Genomic DNA, 25,225 nt, shown 5'->3' with positions numbered 1-25,225 from the left:
ACGTTTAATCAATTCATGGTAAAACTCCACACAGAAAGATCCCGAGCCCGGGATTGAACCCAGGACTACTCAGGACCTTGGTATTGTGAGGCAGACGCACTAACCCCTCTCCCACCGTGCTGCCCTACATATGAACATATTAACATCAATAAATTAAAAAAATATTATAGTTTGTCTTTGGATTTTCTCATTCATACCCCGTCTTCCTCCCGAATGAGGCTGAGATAGGCTCCAGCACCCCCCGCGACCACAAAAAAGGGACAAGTGGTAGAAAATGCATGGATCCAGGTCATTGTAATCAGGTCATTGTAATCTATCGATCGCAACTGGACTGTCTGGTTTGTCTTAGAAGACGTTCCGACTCTCATCCTAGTAGGCTTCATCAGTTCATGCTAATAGACTTATTTATATTGGTCAGTTCTAGTCTTAGATTTGATTGGGTCGATCTAGTCTATTAGCTGCATATATGTTGCTTATATATTGTTTAAAAAAAAAAAAGTAATATAAGTGAACCATGTTTTAGATTTTATATATTTTGAACCTTGTTCTTGTTGTGATGGGGTAGGTTTATATAAGCGTTGCTTCAACCTACACCCTTTCGGCTCAATCATTGCACAAATGAGTGTTTTTGTTTTGTTTTGTTTTTTTCTTTTCTTGTTGTTGTTCTTTGTTTTATGTGAAGATTGCCGAAATAAAATACATTGATTGATAGCTGGTGCCAAAACCCAAACTATTTATCAAATATTTTGAGTTGCAAAAGGTGTGATAATCCTATGTTTCATGATGCCGAAAAAAAACCCGAAATTAAGCAACAGCATGGTAGCAGAACACAAACAGACTGAGAACCGTCAGAGCCATCCCTGAAAGTTATCAAAAGTTACAGCTCCTCAGAGTTCATTGAGAAATTTAAAGGCCTACTGAAACCCACTACTACCCACCACGCACTCTGATAGTTTATATATCAATGATGAAATATTAACATTGCAACACATGCCAATACGGCCTTTTTAGTTTACTAAATTGCAATTATAAATTTCCCGGAAGTTTTTTCTTGAAAACGCCACGTAATGATGACGTGTACGCTTGACGTCACTGGCTGTTAGGGAATATAAGCGCTGCGCACACACACACACAGCTAAAAGTCGTCTGCTTTAACCGCATAATTACACAGTATTTTGGAGATCTGTGTTGCTGAATCCTTTGCAATTTGTTTAATTAATATTGGAGAAGTCAAAGTAGAAAGATGGAGTTGGGAAGATTTAGCCTTTGGCCACACAAACACACGGTGATTCCTTGTTTAAAATTCACAGAGGTGAAACTTTACTATGGATCACAGCGAACATGGATCCCAACCGAATGTCAACCAGCAGGTTTTGGTGAGAAAATTGTGGCAAAAAGTCGCTTCTTACCGGGTATCAGTTGAGCTTGTGCCGACCATACAACTGCCGTCGACTTCCCTACGCGTCAACACACCCGTGGATGTACATCTCCGACTGTCAGGTACTGTTAAACTCACTAAAACACTAGCAACACAATAGAACGATAAGGGATTTCCCTGAATTATCCTAGTAAATGTGTCTAAAAACATCAGAATCCGTCCCAATGCAATCGCGTTTTTTTGTTTTTTTCTAGTCCATCGCTATCAATATCATCAAACATGAATCTTTCATCCTCGCTCAAATTAATGGGGGAATTGTCGTTTTCTCGGTCTGAATAGCTGTTTTTGTTGGAGGCTACCATTAAAAATAATGTGAATATGTGCCCTCAACATGTGACGTCATCATCTGCGACTTCCGGTAGAGGCAGGGCTTTTCTCTTAGCACCGAAAGTTGCGAACTTTATGGTGGATGTTCTCTACTGAATCCTTTCAGCAAAAATACGGCAATATCGCGAAATGATCAAGTATGACACATAGAATGGACCTGCTATCCCCGTTTGAATAAGAAAATCTCATTTCAGTAGGCCTTTAACTATCAACATTATCACAGTTCATCAGTGATGTTTGTGCCAGATTTGAAGAAACGGAATGATTGAAACTAACATAAACAAAACAGTGAAGGACAAGGTTCAAGTCGAACAACTTGTATGAGTGTATGGTCTTTCATGCCCGTGTGTGAGTGCTGCAACACGGTAGCAGCGTGCCCGGGGCTCGCATCCAAACAGCTGGCACCCATCTGTTTCTATGTCTACTGCTGTGGCCTGTGGCTCATGAAGCGAGGTGCACGGTGTGCATGCTGAGTCTGGGGCTGCACCATTAATGTTGAGGTAGGCTGCATGAATGTGGTTAATGGTGAGCGACTGCTCCTGTGCTTATATTGCATGTGGTTTTGCACTTGACGTGTGTGTGTGTGAACACGTGGGTAAAAGATTGTGTGTGTGTGTGTGTGTGTGTGTGTGTGTGTGTGTGTGTGTGTGTGTGTGTGTGTGTGTGTGTGTGTGTGTGTTGTGTGTGTGTGTGTTCTTGTATTTTTGCCCTTCTTGAGACATCAACAAGGAAAAGTACCTTCCATATGAGGTCCGGTGAAAAGGTTAGTACCGAAATCATGGTCCCGATACGGAAAACCATTTAATCTAATAGAGAATGTCTCATTGGCACAACTGGTGGGGAAATCTGTCAAAATTAGGGTGGGTTCAAAAACGAGGGATTTTTCAAATTGACTCTGTTGCAAGTCTTGTGTGTTCTTTGTAAATTGGCTGTGTGTGCTGTGGCTGTTGAGTTTTTTTTGTTGTTTTTTCCTGGTCTCAGTCTGGACCCCCTCCCCGGGAGTCCAGCCTTAGACTGATTTTTTTTTTACTCACCGGTGAATGAGTTAGGACCGCAATATCATAATCCCAATACGGAAAAAAACATTGCATCTAATAGAGAGCTGAATACTGGAGTCCGTGAAAATTGCTCCAAAGTCAGGATTTTGTTGGTTGATTTGTGTGTGTGTGTGTGTGTGTGTTCTTGTATTTTTGCCCTTCTTGAGACATCAACAAGGAAAAGTACCTTCCACATGAGGTCCGGTGAAAAGGTTAGGACCGAAATCATGGTCCCGATACGGAAAACCATTTAATCTAATAGAGAATGTCTCATTGGCACAACTGGTGGGGAAATCTGTCAAAATTAGGGTGGGCTCAAAAACGAGGGATTTTTCAAATTGACTCTGTTGCAAGTTTTGTGTGTTCTTTGTAAATTGGCTGTGTGTGGTATGGCTGTTGAGTTTTTTTGTTGTTGTTTTTTTTCCTGGTCTCAGTCTGGACCTCTTCCCCGGGAGTCCAGCCTTAGATAAATAAATAAAATGATAAATGGGTTGTACTTGTATAGCGCTTTTCTACCTTCAAGGTACTCAAAGCACTTTCACACTACTTCCACATTTACCCATTCACACACACATTCACACACTGATGGAGGGAGTTGCCATGCAAGGCGCTAACCAGCACCCATCAGGAGCAAGGGTGAAGTGTCTTGCTCAGGACACAACGGACGTGGCGAAGTTGGTACTTGGTGGGGATTGAACCAGGGACCCTCGGGTTGCGCACGGCTACTCTCCCAACTGCGCCACGCCGTCCCTTAGACTGATTTTTTTTTTACTCACCGGTGAATGAGTTAGGACCGCAATATCATAGTTCCAATACGGAAGAAAACATTGCATCTAATAGAGAGCTAAATACTGGAGTCCGTGAAAATTGCTCCAAAGTCAGGATTTTTTGGGTTGATTTAATGTGCACACAAAAGTAAACATTGACAGGTGCAAAGGCAGCAATATATGATAAAACAAGACCACAGCTACAGAAAGACCACAAATCTTTACCTGGTTTTAAGGGTTGAAAACTGTTTGTCGGTTTTAAAAGTGCTCCCCCTCTAATTAAAATATGAAATAACAAGTGTGTGTAAAAAAAAATAATTGAAGTGCTCCCCCTCTGGCCAACATATGTAATAGCAAGTGTGTGTAAGAAATACAAGAGTGTGTGTGTGTGTGTGTGTGTGTGTGTGTGTGTGTGTGTGTGTGTCCTGAAAATTCTACATGTACGTATGTGGGTTTGTAATAATGAAATTATTGATCCGCTTGCTAGTGATATGTATTCATATACACAAAAGCGATCACATCTCACATCATTAGAGTTGGCTTCTCACCGACTGTTCAAACGCTTCCATCTTGTGGCCTGCTCCAGATGTGAGTCATTGCAGAGTAAGTGTCAATCTTTCCAGGTATCATTTATTCAAATCCTATGCATCCAGTAGTCTGAACAGAACGTTAACCATAATTTGTCTAGATTTCCGTCATTACTTTACGGTTGCACCGCCATGACTGCTCTGTAAAAATATGTGTTTTCCAATTCCATCCAAAAAATGCATAAAGGAAATATTTTTTTTGTAATCTGGATGTATTTTAGCTTCTCCTATCTGGTTTGATATGTGCATTTTACCTATATCCATCCATCCATTTCCTACCTCTTATTCCCTTTGGGTTCGCGGGGGGCGCTGGGGCCTATCTCAGCTACAATTGGGCGGAAGGCGGGGTAAATCCTGGACAAGTCGCCACCTAATCCCAGGGCCAATTTTACCTATAGGTCAACTAAAAATTGACCCATCTTTTGCTAAATTTGTTCCATGAAGAGATATTTATGTCCACTAGAGAGCAGTGTTGGTCGTGAAATCATTTAACGCTTCTGCAGTGCTTCTGCGGTGTTAACCTTTGCCATTAAATGGTATGTTGTAGTCCAAAAAATCTACTGCCGACTATCATTGTTTTATTATCATTTTCTTAAAACCATTGTTATCAATTAGATTATCAATTAGACTACTGTTCTGCCTGTGTTATTGTAGTCTTAAGAAATGAACCACATGGGGGTGATGTTATTAAACCCCAATACATTGGATTAACTTGAAATTTCTCACTTGACTCAATACACTCTACTAAAACACACACAGTATCAGTTTTCCTAAATAACCACATACTTTATAGTAATTTTGTACAAGCACACGATAGCAACATTGTTTTTTAAAACATTGATGCCATTAAACAAAATGTTGCAATCTCGCAACTAATTGACCATTAGTCAATGACTATTTGTATAATTCAGTTCTTTCATAGACATCGAACAGACGGTGCCATATTTCGATATGATTGTTGCACGTGTTTGTTCCAGACTAAACACTAACCCTTGGCGAGGAAACAAGCACTCAGAGTGGACTTGTTCAAGCTGCCTCATGGTAATGTTTAAATTTTCCATGCCAACAAAGCAAGCATGCCTGATAGAAAATGCTCAAATGTAAAGAAAAGATCCACTTTTCCAATATGTGCTGGTTTGGGGCTAAATTACAGTGGCTTTTCCATAGATTTTATATTGAAAGGCATTAGTGATTTTACATGGCAATTTGAACGCCTCCATATTTGATCATGAATAACTAAGATACATGTTGGATTGAAAAAGCTGGTGTGTATCAAGTACAATACTTATAGTATAAACACTTTGCAGGGTGCAACATAACTACATAGACAGGCCCTGTAGTCTATACCAGGGGTGTCAAACTCAAATACAGAGTGGGCCAAAATTTTAAACTGAACAAGGTTGAACAAATTAACTTTTTGATAGGGACCCAAACAAGTTTTGCATTGAATATTGAACGAGCAAGGCTTGTATAACTTTATAGTCACATGCAAGATCGAGTTTCAAATAATAATAATAATAATTTAAAAATATCAATGGTATATTAAATAAAATTTAAATTAAAAAATTTGAATGCCTCTTTCCTATTTGCAGCTTTATGATGTAAATATCAACATTAACTTGGCATAGTTTGGTGGTAGCGGGGGGTGTATATTGTAGCATCCCGGAAGAGTTAGTGCAGCAAGGGATTCTGAGTATTTGTTCTGTTGTGTTTATGTTGTGTTACGGTGCGGCTGTTCTCCCTAAATGTGGTTGACATTCTTGTTTGGTGTGGGTTCACAGTGTGGCACATATTTGTAACAGTGTTAAAGTTGTTTATACGGCCACCCTCAGTGTGACCTGTATGGCGGTTGACCAAATATGCCTTGCATTCACTTGTTTGTGTGTAAAGTCCGCATATAGTATGTGACTGGGCCGGCACAATGTTTGTATGGAGAAAAAGCGGACGGGACGACAGGTTGTAGAGGATGTTGAATGCAGTGCCTTTAAGGCACGTCCCCAATGATGTTGTTTGGTTGAAAATCGAGTGAAATTCGGGAGAATGGTTGCCCCGGGTGAATTTTGGCAAGGGCACTGAAAATCGGGAGTCTCCCGGGAAAATCGGGAGGGTTGGTAAGTATGAGTATTAGCGGTGACTGCGGTGTTATAATACCGGCGGTTCAGCTCTAATGTTAATTTGATATTGCCTCAAGGGCCAAATTAAATTACACGGTGGGCCAAATTTGGCCCGCGGGCCAGAGTTTGACACCCATGGTCTATACACTACAGCCATCTAAATACTTGGAATTCCACCTGCATGCAACTACTATATATTGCATGCAAATTAGACTCAGACATTTAATTGGACAGAACAGTTATCATAACCTGCTCATTTTTAAATGTTAAATTAAAAATGTGATTTTATTATTTAACAATAAATATTTTATTATTATTTCATTTGAACGTATCAACACATGTCAGACGTGGCTTTTTCTTGGTTTAACTCATATCATACTGACAGGCTGCAGTGTGTCTTTCATAACAATGTGACCTCGAAGTAGGTTAAGGTAACATGTGGACTTCCACAGGGTTCGGTTCTTGGTCCTGCACGTTTCAGCATCTACATGCTGCCGCGAGGTAGCATCATACGCAAATACGGTGTTAGCTTTCACTGTTATGCTGATGACACTCAACTCTACATGTGCCTAAAGCTGACCAACACACAAGAATTTAGTCACTTGGAGGTCCCGACATCTGCGGCCTATATCAAGGGTTCTCGTTGTTACCATTGGGTTGAGTTTTTTTCTTGCCCTTATGTCGTTGTGGCTTATGCAGCCCTTTGAGACACTTGTGAGTAAGGTTTATATGAATCAACTTTGATTGATTGATTGGTTGATTGATTGATTGATTGATTGATTGATGGATTAACACAGGCAAAAGTACCAAAAATTGGTACCGTATATATTGGTATCGATTACCAGGTGCCATATTGGTTCAAATGGAAAATATGACCTAACCCTATAGCAGGCCATTTAATACATAGCTTGTAAAAACACTCACTCATGTCTATGTCCTCTTGAAGTATTTAACAGTATCACACGAATGAATCTTTTGTCTTAAGTGAGCTGAACTCGGCTCCAGTTCAGCCGTATAGAACATGGACACATGGATGGTGTGTCTCTTTTGGACACTTTCAATGTTGCACTAAAGGCTAATGATTTTTTTTATGTTAATTGTGGCCTTCCATCCATCCATTTTCTACCGCATATTCCCTTTTGGGGTCGCGGGGGGCGCCGGCTCCTATCTCAGCTGCAATCGGGCGGAAGGCGGGGTACACCCTGGACAAGTCGCAACCTCATCGCAGGGCCAACACAGATAGACAGACAACATTCACACTCACATTCACACACTAGGGCCAATTTAGTGTTGCCAATCAATAATTGTGGCCTTGTTTTGACTAAAATTGAACCTCACAGCTTGGAATAACGGTTTGAATTGATCCAGGTTATCGGGGACTGTTATTACTGACGGACAGGTGTCGCAGTGTGACTGCAGCCAGGCACGTAAGAAAACCCTCGTCTCCATTATAACGTCTGTCGCTTTCACTCATTTGCCACTTTTCCACTAACGCAGGGGTAGGCAACCCAGAACGTTGAAAGAGCCATTTTGGACCCAAATAACACAACGCTGTCAAGCTCCATTTATATAAAATTTGCGGCCCGCACTAACAATTAACTTAAGGCAAATTAATAATTGATAATAATCTATTATTATTTTCGACGTGTCGTTGTGAAAATGCTTAAACGAAAATTCAAAAGTATGTTGGAGTTTGGGTGTTGGTGGAGGGAACAGTTATAAAGTAATCTAAAATAATTTGTGTTAAAAAGGGGGCGGATGAATATAAGAATATAATTCTTCCATCTGCTCCTTTCTGATCATGGAAATGTAAAGGAACCAAAAAAACCAAAACAATGAAAGTGTCAACTGCACATGGCTTGTATTAGAGATGCGCGGATAGGCAATTATATCATCCGCAACCGCATCACTAAAGTCGTCATCTACCCGCCATTCACCCGAACCAACATTTCATCAAAGCCACAACCGCTCGCCACCCGCCCGTTGTTATACATCTAATATAGACCATGCAAGGCATTAGTGAGGTTAGAAAGTGTAACTCCCTCCAAATAGCACAGACACAATGGCTTTCTCGAACTGATTTATTTGAAAGCTTACTTTCCCTTCAAATTCACCGTGAAAACTGTAATAAATAAAGCATGTTACAAACGTAAAAATAATAACATGCACAGCATGTGGATCAAACATTTTACCAAGTAAAATACCAACAAATGACAAATACCTCGTTGGCCATACCCGGAAGTAGCTTCCTTACATCCGTCGACAGACCAAACGAGACACTTCAAAATAAAAGTATGCCCACATACTGCTTCAAAGAGTGCTGCTCGTTTTTCGTATGTGGGTAACAACATTTAACTATTTAAAAATGGTTGATTTCTATAGGCTAGTAAGGTAAAGTGTTGTACCTGACAAGTTTGGGCTACCTTGCTTCTGCAGCCTTCATCAGAGGTGTCACGTGATGTTAGCGTGACGTTGTCTGAGACGTTTTATTGGGATTGTACCATCAAGAGTTGTCAGGTACAACATTTTACCTACTAGCCTGTATAAATCAACCATTTATAAATATGAATGAATGAATGAATGAAATAAGTTTATTTCGGTCATATAATCAATCAAATCAAATCAATCAACCATTGTGTGTGATCAGTTTTACAGTACATGTTATATGTATACAATAATGCACATTTACACATGAAAGAAAAGAAAAAGAATGACCAAAAAAGGAATAGGCTGAAGCCAAAGCTTATATTTGCCTATCCCATACCTTCACAGAAAATTAGATTGCCTGGAACATCAACATAAAAAAATAAATAAATCAAAAATCAATGGGATGAAAGTAATTGTGACTATATTTTATAATTTTCAATTATTTCACCTTTCAATGTTTTCTTAAACCTTACCAAAGAATTGCATGTCTTCAGCTCATCACTGAGCTTGTTCCACCATTTAACTCCTAAAACTGTAATACATTTGTATTTTATATTTTGTTCTCGCTTTACCTATTTCAAAAATTGATATCCCCCGTAAATTATAGTTTTCTCCTCTTAAATGAAATAGCCTACGAATACAAGCTGGAAGGCTGTTGTTCTTTACTCGAAACATAATTTCCATTGTTTTTAAAAACACAATGTCGGAAAATTTTAACACATTTGAACTCATAAATAATGGATTGGTATGTTCATAGTAGCAGGCTTTGTGTATTATTCTAATGACCCTTTTTTGAAGTTTTATGATTGGGTCTATGTTTGTTTTATAAACATTTCCCCAAATTTCAACACAATACGTTAAATATGGAAAAATAAAAGAATAATACAACATATGCAGGCATGTCTTATTCAGCATGTGTCTTACTTTATAAAGAATAGCAATAGATTTGGATATTTTTCCTTTTATATATTCAATATGCGGTTTCCAACACAGTTTATGATCAATTATTATTCCCAAGAATTTAGTTTCATATACTCTATCAATTTCCACATGATTTAACTTTAATTTTGCTTCACAATTTGTCCTTGCACCACTAAACACCATAAATTTTGTTTTCTTATCATTTAATGATAACTTATTAATATCAAACCATTTTTTTTAGTTGAATTAACTCAACCTCCATTATCCTCAACACTTCCTTCAAGTCTTCTCCTGAACAATATACATTTGTATCATCTGCAAACATAATACATTTCAATTTATTAGATACTGAACAAATATCATTTAGGTAGAGTATAAATAACTTAGGTCCCAATACCGAACCTTGTGGAACACCACAAGTTACTCTTCTTGGCTGTGATTGAATCTTATTAATTTCCACATATTGATATCTGTTACTTAAATAACTACTTAACCACTGTTGCGAAACACCTCTTATGCCATATTTTCAGTAGGTTAAATTAACCTCTTCAACATAACATTTAACTATGTATAATGTAGCGGCTGGCTTCGGGGTGTTAGCCAATGACTTTGGCTGGGGGGCGGGACTTCCGGGAGAGATAGGGAAGTGACGTTATCGACAGGAAGTGAGAGTTCGAGTTGTCCCGGTAAAAGCGTTAGAGACATGAGAGGTGTTGTGTGGTTGTGTTACATCTTGTGCAATAAAGACAAATAAAGACAAGACAAACGAAGAAGTTGTATGAGCCTACATTCCTGGGATTATTACAATATATATTTCCGAATTGGTTCAACCGCCACCCGCCCGAATCTATTTAAAATCAATTTTTACGTCATGTCACCCGCCCAACCCGCGGTTAATCCGCGGACTCCGTGGGCTTCACGGTGGCAGAGGGGTTAGTGCGTCTGCCTCACAATACGAAGGTCCTGCAGTCCTGGGTTCAAATCCAGGCTCGGGATGTTCTGTGTGGAGTTTGCATGTTCTCCCCGTGAATGCGTGGGTTCCCTCCGGGTACTCCGGCTTCCTCCCACTTCCAAAGACATGCACCTGGGGATAGGTTGATTGGCAACACTAAATTGGCCTTAGTGTGTGAATGTTGTCTGTCTATCTGTGTTGGCCCCGCGATGAGATGGCGACTTGTCCAGGGTGTACCCCGCCTTCCGCCCGACTGTAGCTGAGATAGGCGCCAGCGCCCCCCGCGACCTCAAAAGGGAATAAATAAATGATAAATGGGTTGTACTTGTATAGCGCTTTTCTACCTTCAAGGTATTCAAAGCGCTTTGACACTACTTCCACATTCACCCATTCACACACACATTCACACACTGATGGAGAGAGCTGCCATGCAAGGCGCCAACCAGCACCCATCAGGAGCAAGGGTGAAGTGTCTTGCTCAGGACACAACTGACGTGACGAGGTCGGTTCTAGGTGGGATTTGAACCAGTGCCCCTCGGGTTGCGCACGGCCACTGCGCCACGCCATCCCAGCGGTAGAAAATGGATGGATGGCTGGATGATGAAGGTGGGGGCCGCAATATAACGTCTCGCAGGCCGCAATTGGCCCCCGAGCCGCTTGTCTGAGACCCCTGATGCGTTCAAGGACTTTCGAAATTAGGACAAAATGGCTCACGCCACATACCCTTACCAGTGAAGCATGTTTAATGTAAACAGTGGTATTTCTAACAATTAGGAAGGTTTGTGTCATATTAAAACTAAAAATATATATTTTTTTCCTCATCTGTGTCTATTTTCATACATTTTTGAAAAAGCTCCAGGGAGCCACTAGGGCGGCGCTAAAGAGCCGCTTGTGGCTCTAAAAGCCGCGCGTTGCCTACCCACTCAGGTTAACCAATCGAGCACCGAGCCAAGCGGAGTTCAATGCGCTTGATCAGGTGAGTCTTATCTTCCTTTTAAACACACCTCACCGAAGAACGACGAGAAGGCGGATAGGACAGTTTTTTTTATTTTTTTTTTGTCGGTGGCAGTTTTAACCCGAGACCTGGAATGTTTATTCCCAGGACGATATTGTGCGATGAGGAAGAGCTGCGGGGAGCACCGAGTCGGACTGTCCTCTAGTCAGCATATGAAGGAGTGGTCAGTCTAACCTTATTGGCACACATTCTGTAAAGCTTTTTGGCGACTGTCGTTCTGTTCCAAAACAAATGTCCTTCATGCAGGGGAGCATCTGTGGCAGCAGTTGCTGACTAAGCAACACCGCAAGGTAACAAGGTAAGCCGGTGCATGTTATCTGTGGACTATGATGCAGTGGCTGAAACTCCCTTTATTGAGCCACGTCATATAATATCATATTTTGTTGCTGGGTTAGAATGCTGCAGGTATATGATTGTGGTAAATGTAAAAGTATTACAAAAAAAGAAGGACCTCTATGTGTCTTCCTGAGGGGACATCACATTTACATTTGATGTACATCAGCAATATATTGGACTCTATAGTGCCGCCCTAGTAGCTCCATGGAGCATTAAAAAAGAAGGATTTAAAATGAAAAAAGATGCGGGAAAAATATTTTTGTTGTTGTCTTATTTTTTGTTTTTTAGGACAAACATGACACAAACCTTCCTCATTGTTAGAAAGCCCACTGTTTGGTTAACATAATTTTGTCCTACTAATTTTGGTGGTTCTTGAACTCACCATAGTGTGGTATGGTGAGTTATATTCAATATTTATTATTGAAGTCACAAAGTCCATCCATCCATCCATCTTCTCCCGCTTATCCGAGTTCGGGTCGCGGGGGCAGCAGCCTAAGCAGGGAAACCCAGACTTCCCTCTCCCCAGCCACTTCGTCCGGCTCTTCCCGGGGGATCCCGAGGCGTTCCCTAGCCAGTCGGGAGACATAGTCAGGGATGGGAATTTTCCGCGGAATTCCGCCGATTTTGGCGCCGCCAGGGTGGTTTTGGTTTCTGCGTTAGAGATGCGCGGATACTAGGCAATTATATAATCCGCAACCGCATCACTAAAGTCGTCATCCACCCGCCATCCACCCAAACCAACATTTTATCAAAGCAACAACCGCCCGCCACCCGCCCGTTGTTATATATCTAATACAGACGATGCAAGGCATTAGTGAGGTTAGAAGGTGTAACTCCCTTCAAATAGCACAGACACAATGGCTTTCTTGGACTGATTTATTTGAAGGCTTCCTTTCCCTTCAAATTCACAGTGAAAACTGTAATAAATAAAGCACGTTAGAAACGTAAAAATAATAACATGTACAGCATGTGGATCAAACATTTTACCAAGTAAAATACCAACAAATGACAAACAAATACCTCGTCGGCCTGCATGCTTCTTTTAGGGGGAAATTGTGATCTTCTGGCTCTTACAGCCCAAACGCTCAAAGTCCTTGTGACACTTTTTGGTCTTTGTTACAATCAGCCGCTCTCTTTCTGCCTTCTCATTGCATCAAAAAAATGTGTACTCATACCCGGAAGTAGCTTCCTTACATCCGTCGATAGACCAAATGAGACACTTCAAAATAAAAGTATGCCCACATACTGTTTCAAAGAGTGCTGCTCGTTTTTCGTATGTGGGTAACAACATTTAACTATTTATAAATGCTTGATTTATATAGGCTACCTTGCTTCTGCAGCCTTCATCAGAGGTGTCACGTGATGTTAGCGTGACGTTGTCTGAGACGTGTTATATGGATTGTACCATCAAGAGTTGTCAGGTACAAAACTTTACCTTACTAGCCTATATAAATCAACCATTTATCAATACACGTCAGTAGGCTAAATAAACTTCCTCAACATAACATTTAAATATGTATATTTATTTCCGAATGGTTCAACCGCCACCCGCCCGAATCTATTTAAAATCTATTGTTTCGTCATGCCACCCGCCCGACCCGCGTCCGCGGACGAGACCGCAAACCGCGCATCTCTACTCTGCGTTGACCTAGTTATCAGTACAAGGCAGAGAATTCCAAATAATCCAAAAGTGTGCAAGAATTTGATACATGTGTAAACTTGTATACATAAATTTCATCATATGATACATTTTTATGAAAATATTTGCTAATAAATGTGAAATTTTGGTCAGGAGAATAATGTTAGCTTTTGACTCAAAATAGCAGGAAATGTATCCTAAGCTAACATAGATTTCAAAATTTTTCTGGGGGGGCATGCCCCCAATCCTCCCTAGCAGGCAAGTGCACTATGTGTGGTGTTTTAGGATTAAAAAAATGTCTGCTGATTTTGTAAATCTTCATTCCCATCCCTGCATAGTCTTCCCAACGTGTCCTGGGTCTTCCCCGTGGCCTCCTACCGGTTGGACGTGCCCTAAACACCTTCCTAGGGAGGCGTTCGGGTGGCATCCTGACCAGATGCCCGAACCACCTCATCTGGCTCCTCTCGATGTGAAGGAGCAGCGGCTTTACTTTGAGTTCCTCCCGGATGACAGCGCTTCTCACCCTATCTCTAAGGGAGAGCCCCGCCATCCGGCGGAGGAAACTCATTTCGGCCGCTTGTACCTGTGATCTTATCCTTTCGGTCATGACCCAAAGCTCATGACCATAGGTGAGGATGGGAACGTAGATTGACCGGTAAATTGAGAGCTTTGCCTTCCGGCTTAGCTCCTTGTTCAACACAACGGTTTGATACAACATCCGCATTACTGAAGACGCTGCACCTATCCGCCTGTCGATCTCACGATCCACTCTTCCCCCACTCGTGAACAAGACTCCTAGGTACTTGAACTCCTCCACTTGGGGCAGGGTCTCCTCCCCAACCCGGAGGTGGCACTCCACCCTTTTCCGGGCGAGAACCATGGACTCGGACTTGGAGGTGCTGATTCTCATTCCGGTCGCTCCACACTCGGCTGCGAACCGATCAAGTGAGAGCTGAAGATCCCGGCCAGAAGAAGCCATCAAGACCCGATCTTTTGCGTAAAGCAGAGTCACAAAGTGCGTTATTTTTTTTAACATGCCTTAAAACAGCAGCTTGGAATTTGGGACATGCTCTCACTGAGATAATCCTGGTACCCATTACAACTATGGGAATTATTATACTATGACTTTCACAAAGTGCATTATTTTTTTTTTTTTTTAAACATGCCTCAAAACAACAGCTACAAAAACAATGAAGGCACACAGCTTCGGTCCAGAGTATACTAGAGCAGTGGTTCTCAACCTTTTTTCAGTGATGTACCCCCTGTGAACATTTTTTAATTCAAGTACCCCCTAATCAGAGCAAAGCATTTTTGGTTGAAAATAAGAGATAAAGAAGTAAAATACAGCACTATGTCATCAGTTTCTGATTTGTTAAATTGTATAACAGTGCAAAATATTGTTCATTTGTAGTGATCTTTCTTGAACTATTTGGAAAAAAAGGTATAAATATAACTAAAAACTTGTTGAAAAATAAGTGATTCAATTATAAATAAGGATTTGTACACATAGAAGTAATCATCAACTTAAAGTACCCTCTTTGGGGATTGTAATAGAGATCCATCTGGATTCATGAACTTAATTCTAAACATGTCTTCACAAAAAAATAAATCATTAACATCGATATTTATGGAACATGTCCACAAAAAATCTAGCTGTCAACACTGAATATTGCATTGTTGCATTTCTTTTCACAATTTATAAACTTGCATTCATATTTTGTTGAAGTATTACTCAATAAATATTAATATTTTTGAATTGTTTTAGAATATTAAAAAAAATCTCACGTACCCCTTGGCATACCTTCAAGTACCCCCAGGGGTACGCGTAACCCCATTTGAGAACCACTCTACTAGAGTAATAAAGTACACAATAACATAGTCCTCCTTTAGTGCTAGACTGCCTGGTATACTGTTGAACAGGAAATTATAAACTGGGCTCAAACTGCCCTGCTTGCATTTGTTTGAGGAACACAAATGGGCTGCAAGCTAGTGGTGAGTGCTTGAAGTGACTTACCAGTCATTTAGAATTTCTGAAATGCTGCGTTGAGACAGGGCAGCTTCGTTCAATGCAAGCTGCAAAGTGTGCGCCATGAAGGGGAGACTAGCCACACCAAACTCCATCGTAGCTTTTGCCATATTGTGTGCCTTGTCCCTGACCACACTGTGGGCTTTTACCCTGGTGTGTTTTTTGTTGTATTTTTGTTCTTTCTTGGCGGAGTCTTTTAGCGACAACTGTGTCGTACAACTTTTTTTCGGTGTTTGTTTTTCATTCATCTTCCGCTTGTATTCATTGTGTATCTCCTTATGATTCTTGAAGAGGGGGGAGATCAAATTGCTCCTATTAAGGGAATACGTATTGGCTCCTCCTTGCATAAACAACGTTTTGCAGTCAATGTAAATTGCCAGTTTTTATCTGTCAGACACGCTTTAAAATAATCCTAAACCATAGACATGGTGTCGTTAGTCGGTCACCGAGGTAGCTCGCTTGTTAGCCACGGCTACAGCACCGGCAACAACACACTCTTGTTGTTGTTACGCTCTGCTTGCGGCGGTTTGATGAGGTCATCAAGCGTCCCCAGTAAACAACTCATGCTGTAGTCGTGCTGTGTTGTGTGTGGGAGAGGGAAGAGGACAGGGGCTGCTGACTGGGAGACACATCTGCTCTGTACTTCCCCCTACGTCCGCGCTTTACCGGATATGTACCGCTCTGTACAGCGGCTTTTTAGAAAGTCATTCATTTTACTTTTTGAAACCGATAATTTCCGATATTACATTTTAATGTGTTTATCGGGCGATAATATCGGCAATATCTCTCTCTCTCTGTCTCTCTCTCTCTCTCTCTCTCTCTCTCTCTCTCTCTTTCTCTCAATATATATATATATGTATATATCTATATATACATACATACATACTTACATACACACAATATACACACATATATTATTATATATGTATGTATGTATGTATATATATATATATTAATTGGATATTAAGAGTATGCACAAGTTTGACTTCTACCTTGTTTACGTCTGTGACAACATTCTTAAAGTTTTGTAATCAGTCAGAATTATCAAGCAGCTTAAATGCACAAAACATGGATAAGTGTGGAGAGTGTTAAGCATTTTCCCATCATGCTTTGTAATGGATTTAAATGGGTGTAATTTAGATTTTTTTTTGTTATGGTGAGTGGACGTTTTTTATAATATCCACAAAGTTCAGTGACCATGTCTGTTTACATTTTGTGTTTCTTTTTTATTTGTTTTTGCGTCATGACCAGGGAAGGTTGTTTGCATTCGGTCATATAAGTAGATGCTGCACATTCCAAACACCAGGAAAAACTCGTGTTGTCCACTAGATTGTGTCAAAATAGCCGCATTTAAAATGTTATACTTTTAAAATGAGCATGAGATTCCTTATTATAAACTCATGACATCTTGCAGGCAAATTTGAAGACGATGCGGCCCGCGGGCTGTACTTTCCAAATATAATATGTCTTTGACCAGGAAAAACTCATGCTGTCCACTAGATTGTGTCAAAATAGCAGCATTTAAAATGTTATACTTTTAAAATGAGCATAAGATTCCGTGTTAAACTCACAACGTCTCGCGGGCCAAACTTTGGACACCCCTGAGTTAAGCAAAAGTAAAGTATCAGCCAATGAATTCAATCAATTAATCAATCAATCAATCAATTTTTACTTTTTTAGCCCTCAATCACAAGTGTCTCAAAGGGCTGCACAAGCCACAACGACATCCTTTGCTCAGATCCCGCATTAGGGCAAGAAAAAACTCAACCCAATGGAACAATGAGAAACCTTGGAGGGGACCGCAGCTGTGGGGACCCCCAACTCTGGGCGACTGGTGCAATGGACGTCGAGTGGATCTAGCATAATATTGTGAGAGTCCAGTCCATAGTGGATCTGACATAATAGTCAGAGTCCAGTCCATAGTGGGGCCAGTAGGAGAGCATCCGAAGCGCAGATAGGTCAGCAGCGCAGAGACGTCCCCAACCGATGCACCGACAAGTGGTCCACCCCGGGTCCCGACTTTGGACAGCCAGCGTTTCATCCGTGGCCACCGAACATGTGGTTCCCCCTCCACGAAGAAGCGTGGGGTAGAGCAGAAAGTAAACTGCAGATCAACTGGTCCAAAAGGGGGGTCTATTTAAATAGATAGATAGGTAGACAGTACTTTAAGGATTGCTTCAGGAAAATTTAAAATTCCAGCAGCAGTGTACAGAGTTGAGATCAATTTAAAAAAAGTAAAAAGTAAATAATGGGGGTTTAAATGGAAAAAAAAAAGAGAAAAAATTACAATAACAATAAAAAATAAAAAGCAACAATGGGAATAAAAATCCATCCATCATCTTCTGCTTATCCGAGGTCGTGGCGCGGGGGCAACAGCCTAAGCAGGGAAACCCAGACTTCCCTCTCCCCAGCCACTTCGTCTAGCTCTTCCCGGGGGATCCCGAGGCGTTCCCAGGCCAGCCGGGAGACATAGTCTTCCCAACGTGTCCTGGGTCTTCCCCGTGGCCTCCTACCGGTTGGACGTGCCCTAAACACCTCCCTAGGGAGGCGTTCGGGTGCCATCCTGACCAGATGCCCGAACCACCTCATCTGGCTCCTCTCGATGTGAAGGAGCAGCGGCTTTACTTTGAGTTCCTCCCGGATGGCAGAGCTTCTCACCCTATCTCTAAGGGAGAGCCCCGCCACACGGCGGAGGGAACTCATTTTGGCCGCTTGTACCCGTGATCTTATCCTTTCGGTCACGACCCAAAGCTCATGACCATAGGTGAGGATGGGAACGTAGATCGACCGGTAAATTGAGAGCTTTGCCTTCCGGCTCAGCTCCTTCTTCACCACAACGGATCGGTACAACTTCCGCATTACTGAAGACGCCGCACCGATTCGCCTGTCGATCTCACAATCCACTCTTCCCTCACTCGTGAACAAGACTCCTAGGTACTTGAACTCCTCCACTTGGGGCAGGGTCTCCTCCCCAACCCGGAGATATTTAAAAATATAACAGTAAAATAAGAATATAACAAGAGAAAGTAGGCAGTAGTGACCATGTAATGAAAACGTATTGCACTGTTATTGTTTTGCATCCCTTGTCATCCTTGTACCCCCCAACTTTGCCAAGTGCTTCATAACCTGCAAGCATAAGCTAGTCTGATGAAACCTTGAAGGGCTGAATTGGTGCTGAGTGAGGTAAAGGGGTTCCCTCAATCATCCCCCCTGTCCCCCGCCCCAGAGAGGAGTTGTACAGTCTAATGGCTAGAGTATACAAATTAGTTTTAAGATGAGACTTAAATGCTTCTACTGAGGTAGCATCTCTAACTGTTACCGGGAGGGCATTCCAGAGTACTGGAGCCCGCATAGGAAACGCTCTATAGCCCGCAGACTTTTTTTGGGGGCTCTGGGAATCAATAATAAGCCAGAGTTTTTTGAGTGCCGATTTCTTGCCAGGACATATGGTACAAAATAATCAGCAAGATAGCATGGAGCTAGACCGTGTAGTATTTTATACCTAAGTAGTAAAACCTAAAGTCACATCTTAAGTGCACAAGAAGCCAGTATAGGCGTAATATGATCAAACTTTCTTGTTCTTGTCAAAAGTCTAGCAGCAGCATTTTGTATTCACAAAAAATAAACAAAACAAGGGTACCAAAACGTCATACTAGGCTTGTGGCAAAATGCCAGAATAAAATGAGACAAAATAGTAGTACCAACAGCAAAATCTGGTCTAAAGGTTAGTAGCAAAAGGTAGAAAACTATTACAGCAGGCCTAGTGCGGAGAAAATGAATCCATGTCCTGATAGGACTTACAAAGGACTAATTGCCTGAAGAACAACATGTGTGTAATCTGGCTCTGCCTTTTTGTCAGCACAAAGGCAATCTGAAAAAGAGGAAACGGAAGCAGAAATAATGGCAAAATACAATCCAAAACAAACAGCCTAAACACAAAAATAAACAAACATTAAATGAAGTTCCTTACGGCCAACATGTTTTAGACATTCATTACAGATAGTAGTTCAGACAGTGTGTGTCATTGTTAGTGTAAAAGAGAGGCATGCTTTTCATTTCACTTAGTGCTGCATCACAAGGAACAATTGACTTTTGAAGCTACGGAATAAATGTAAAAATCAAACCATATTGCGTCACACTACAGTACCCGTATCAGAAATATGCAAGCTTATCAGGGAATGTTCTAAGATGAAAATCAAATCGAGAATCCACTCCAGTCCTTCTTGCTGTGGGGCAGCAGTGCTAAATTATGTGATACATTGGTGTACCCTTCTCCCTCAGCGAACCCAAACAATTCTCGTAAAATGCTGTAACAGCAATAGCACCACTGGTGGATAATCTTAAATGTTTTTTTGTGCTGTAGTCGTGCAATAATATCACTGTGTTATGCAGAGAGTTGGATCAACACTTAAATATACAGTCATGATCAAAAGTTTACATACACTTGTGAAGAACATAATGTCATGGCTGTCTTGATGTCAGGCTTGTCCCTAACAGTTTGGCTATGTTTTAGTTTTTCCTCTGGGTTCGTCTTTGTTTCCTGCTTGTCTCCCTGAGTGCTTTTTCCCCTCAGTTGTGGTTGATAAACACCGGGCCACAACTGGTGTCAATCAGTAATATAATCAAAGTTTGATCATATTACGCCTATACTGGCTCACCTGCACTGGCTTCCTGTGCACTTAAGATTTGACTTTAAGGTTTTACTACTTGCATATAAAATACTACACGGTCTAGCTCCATCCTATCTTGCCGATTGTATTGTACCATATGTCCCGGCAAGAAATCTGCGTTCAAAGGCGTCCGGCTTATTAGTGATTCCTAAAGCCCCAAAAAAGTCTGCGGGCTATAGAGCGTTTCCTGTTCGGGCTCCAGTACTCTGGAATGCCCTCCCGGTAACAGTTCGAGATGCTACCTCAGTAGAAGCATTTAAGTCTCACCTTAAAACTCATTTGTATACTCTCGGCTTTAAATAGACCTCCTTTTTAGACCAGTTGATCTGCCGCTTCTTTTGTTTTTCTCCTCTGTCCCCCCCTCCCTTGTGAAGGGAGTCCGGTCCGATGGCCATGGATGAAGTCCTGGCTGTTCAGAGTCGGGACCCAGGATGGACCGCTCGCCTGTGTATCGGTTGGGGACATCTCTACGCTGCTGATCCGACTCCGCTTGGGATGGTTTCCTGTGGACGGGACTCTCGCTGCTGTCTTGGATCCGCTTTGAAATGAACTCTCGCGGCTGTGTTGGAGCCACTATGGATTGAACTTTCACAGTATCATGTTAGACCCGCTCGACATCCATTGCTTTCGGTCCCCTGGGGGGGTGGGGGGGGGGGGGTTGCCCACATATGAGGTCCTCTCCAAGGTTCTCATAGTCATCATTGTCACTGGCGTCCCACTCCTTGCCCACTGGGTGTGAGTTTTCCTTGCCCTTATGTGGGTTCTTCCGAGGATGTCATAGTCGTAGTGGTTTGTACAGTCCTTTGAGACATTTGTGATTTAGGGCTATATAAATAAACATTGATTGATTGATTGATTGAATCAGCCAGCTGCTATTTAGACCTGCTTTTTCCTCCACTCGAGGCTGGATTATTGTCGTTACCTCTTGTCGTGTCGTTGTCAGTGCGGTAAGGTGTTCCTGTTAGTTCCTATAACTATTTACAGTTTACTGTCTCCTAGCTCCTTGTTTTGTATTTTCCTGTAAGCCGTTAGCTATTCCCAGTTTTTCTGTTCCTAAATCCTTTTCCCTGTTTCCAGTTTGTTTGTTCCAGGTTCTTGTTTTGTGTTTCTTCTTTATTTTTAAATTTTTGGACATTAAATTATGTTTTCCTATTCAATGCCTGCCACCATCTCTGCATCTTGGGGTTCATCACCAACAACATGTGACACTTGAGTTTCAATAATTTCTACAACTTATTTTTTTGTGATAGAGTGACTGGAGCACATACTTGTTTGTCCCCCAAAAAAACCATTCATGAAGTTTGGTTCTTTTATGAATTTATTATTGGTCTGCTGAAAATGTAAACAGATCTGCTGGGTCCAAAGTATACATACAGCAATGTTATTATTTGATTACACTGTATTGTATTTGTTGATCTGCCTTCGATAAATGCAAGGATTAATGACTTAGAAGTTGCTTCACACTGTGAAGGGATATTAGCCGCTATCAATAATGCTACAGTTGAGGACGCAGTTTTTTCGCTTTGTTATCGTCAAATTTGCGGCATACAGCTGGAATGTGTCATCAACATGCATTATCACAATATGATGATAGTATTAAAAGCTGTATCATCGGCCAAATATTTTTGTTTTTTTGTATATTGTTTATAATGGGCAAACCCATTGTAACATAATACATATAACTTATTGATATCATTGTGGATTTGTTTAAAATCAATGCTTAAAGTACCTGCTACTGTAAAACAATAACAAGTTTGACCTGGAACATTTTCCAGCTCGCTCTAAAATTCAGTTTCTGCCACATTTATATAGAGATTTATACGAATTTCTCCCCGGGAATTAATAAAGTATTTTTGACTCTTGATTCTGATGTAGATACCTGACATGGATTTCACACAGTTTTAAATGTACACAATCCTAACAATGAACCCAGCTGTGACAATAAAAGTGAAACATTGAAACAACAACAGTTTCCACAATTGTAAGAGGCGGTCATCACACCCACTGGCAGTGTCAGCTGTAATATTAAAAACAGGATAGAATGGAGAATAGATTGAGTATGACCATCAGCCATGGGCAGCTTTGATGATTTGCATTGTTGCTAATGATTTATTTTATTAACACCTGCTACTACCTAGCAAATGTTTAACAAAGCAGTCAAGACTAGGTAACTGTGCAAAATTTAACATGTCATCTTTTAAAAATACAAACAACTGTGTTGGACACTTTTGCCTTTACAGAGTCATAGACTAATTATGTTGTTTCTCCATTTAAATTATTCCAATATTATTGCTGAAGTAACTATTGCACCTGAAATTTAAATACGAAAACATTTTGGGATAGTGATATTGTAGCATTTTTACTGACCATTTAGAAATAACATGACTGTGCTCTTTTGGACTTTGACATGTATGTGGTTCCTTTCTTCTTTTTTATGCAGCAGTGTCAACTTGCTTCTTTGATCGTTCCTGTGGATGGAAGATGGCCACCTGGAGGGACAGCCGGAGGCATCGAATCCCATCGAAGGACAGCATTGGAGAGGTGAGCAGTGTCCCTGGTACCGGTGACACACTCCCCTGGAATCTGCCGAAACACCAACGAGCCAAGATCTCCAAGTCAGCCTCGGGTGAAGTCCTAGATCCAGCTGAAAGGGCTGTAATCCGCATCGCAGGTAAGATCACTTTAAAGGAGAACTGCACTTTTTTGGGGGAATTTTGCCTATCGTTCACAATCATTATGAGAGAAATGAACACATGTTTTCTTTTGATGCAGCTAATAGTTGAAGCCTTCAAAGCCCTCTAAAACAACCTCAAAACCCTCCTTCACCATTTTATATACACACTGCAAATCTATATATAATGTAATAACACACACCATCATAACAATTTGGATGTATTTTGGTAATTTTATGATCAGCCGGAATTAATTCTTCGGTGCATTTATTTACGTTTCCATAACAGCACACTTCTGACTTCTTGCAACAAATGTGTTCCTAATCCCGGTATCAAACGCAAGTGTGTTTTCTATTCATGGCAGACTTTGTAATAGACGACGAAGATGACTATTTTTTGACAAATGAGGATTCACAACCTTATCTAACATATATATATATATGTATATATATATATATATATATATATATATATATATATATATATATATATATATATATATATATATATGTATATATATATATATATATATGTATATATATATATATATATGTATATATATATATATATATATATATATATATATATATATATATATATATATATATATATACACATTCACATACATACATACATACATACATACATACATACATGTATGTATGTATAAACATACATGTATGTCAGCAGACCTGGGTAAATCCTGCTGAAATCCTATGTATTGAATGAATACAGAATAGTTTTGAATCGGAAAAATATCGTTTTTGAATCGAGAATCGAATCGAAAAAATCGATATATTATCGAATCATGACCCCAAGAATCGATATTGAATCGAATCGTGGGACACCAAAGATTCACAGCCCTTATATATACACACATATATATATATATATATATATATATGTATATATATGTGTATATATATATATATATATATATATATATATATATATATATATATATATATATATGTATGTGTGTGTGTGTGTGTATATATGAAGTGAAGTGAAGTGAATTATATTTATATAGCGCTTTTCTCGAGTGACTCAAAGCGCTTTACATAGTAAAACCCAATATCTAAGTTACATTTAAACCAGTGTGGGTGGCACTGGGAGCAGCTGGGTAAAGTGTCTTGCCCAAGGACACAACAGCAGTGACTAGGATGGCGGAAGCGGGAATCGAACCTGCAACCCTCGAATTGCTGGCACGGCCACTCTACCAACCGAGCTATGCTGCCTGTACAAAATAGTCCCGTGTGAAACTTCGTAACATATGTATATATATGTGTGTGTGTGTATATATATATATATATATATATATATATATATATATATATATATATATATATATATATATATATATATATATATATATATATATATATATATATGTGTGTGTGTGTGTGTGTGTGTGTGTGTGTGTATATATATATATATATGTGTGTGTATATATATATGTGTGTGTATATATATATGTGTATATATATATATATATGTATATATATATATGTATATATGTATATATGTATTAAACACATATATGTGTGTGTATATATACGTGTATAACTGTATATGTGTGTGTATAAATGTATATGTATATAAATGTATATATGTGTATACATGTATGTATATACCCCGCCTTCCGCCCAATTGTAGCTGAGATAGGCGCCAGCGCCCCCCGCGACCCCGAAAGGGAATAAGCGGTAGAAATGGATGGATGGATGGATGTATATATGTATGTATATATATATACATACATGTATGTATATACATACATATATACATTTATATATATACATGTGTATATATGTATGTGTATATATGTGTATATGTATGTGAGTGTATATATATATATATATATATATATATATATATATATGTATGTATGTATGTATGTATGTATGTATGTATGTATGTATATATATTAGGGGTGTGGGAAAAAAAATCGATTCGAATACGTAGTATGATTCAGAATCGATTCTCATTTTTAAAGTCGATTTTTCTTTTTTTATTTTAATTTTTTTTTATTTTTTATTTATCAATCCAACAAACAACTACACAGCAATACCATAAAAATGCAATCCAATTCTAAAACCAAACCTGACCCAGCAACACTCAGAACTGCAATAAACAGAGCAATTGAGAGAAGACACAAACACGGCACAGAACAAACAAAAAGTAGTGAAACAAAAATGAATATTAACAACAGTATCAATATTAGTTATAATTTCAGCATAGCAGTGATTAAAAATCCCTCATTGGCATAATCATTAGACATTTATAAAAGAAAATAAAAG

The 25,225-nt window shown here is 40.0% G+C and overlaps 1 protein-coding gene across 6 annotated transcripts in view; it reads left to right on the top strand.

Annotated features, from left to right (window-relative positions):
• The first annotated feature begins 11,840 nt into the window (after positions 1–11,840).
• plecb (plectin b) overlaps positions 11,841–25,225 on the top strand; it is a 254,404-nt gene continuing 241,019 nt past the window's right edge. For 3 of the 6 annotated variants that reach the window (XM_061916372.1, XM_061916391.1, XM_061916371.1), the window contains exons 1-2: positions 11,841–11,883; positions 22,697–22,927. In XM_061916372.1, the coding sequence (XP_061772356.1) occupies positions 22,738–22,927 (190 nt within the window). In that variant the 5' untranslated portion in view covers positions 11,841–11,883; positions 22,697–22,737. Of the gene's footprint in view, positions 11,884–22,696; positions 22,928–25,225 lie in introns of those variants that run through there. The other 3 variants (XM_061916373.1, XM_061916374.1, XM_061916389.1) reach the window with 3 other exon arrangements.

Source organism: Nerophis ophidion, linkage group LG11 (genome assembly GCF_033978795.1).
Source record: "Nerophis ophidion isolate RoL-2023_Sa linkage group LG11, RoL_Noph_v1.0, whole genome shotgun sequence".
Classification (NCBI taxonomy): domain Eukaryota; kingdom Metazoa; phylum Chordata; class Actinopteri; order Syngnathiformes; family Syngnathidae; genus Nerophis; species Nerophis ophidion.
The sequence above is the reverse complement of the archived record's forward strand: the minus strand, read 5'-3'. Positions and strand labels throughout refer to the sequence as shown.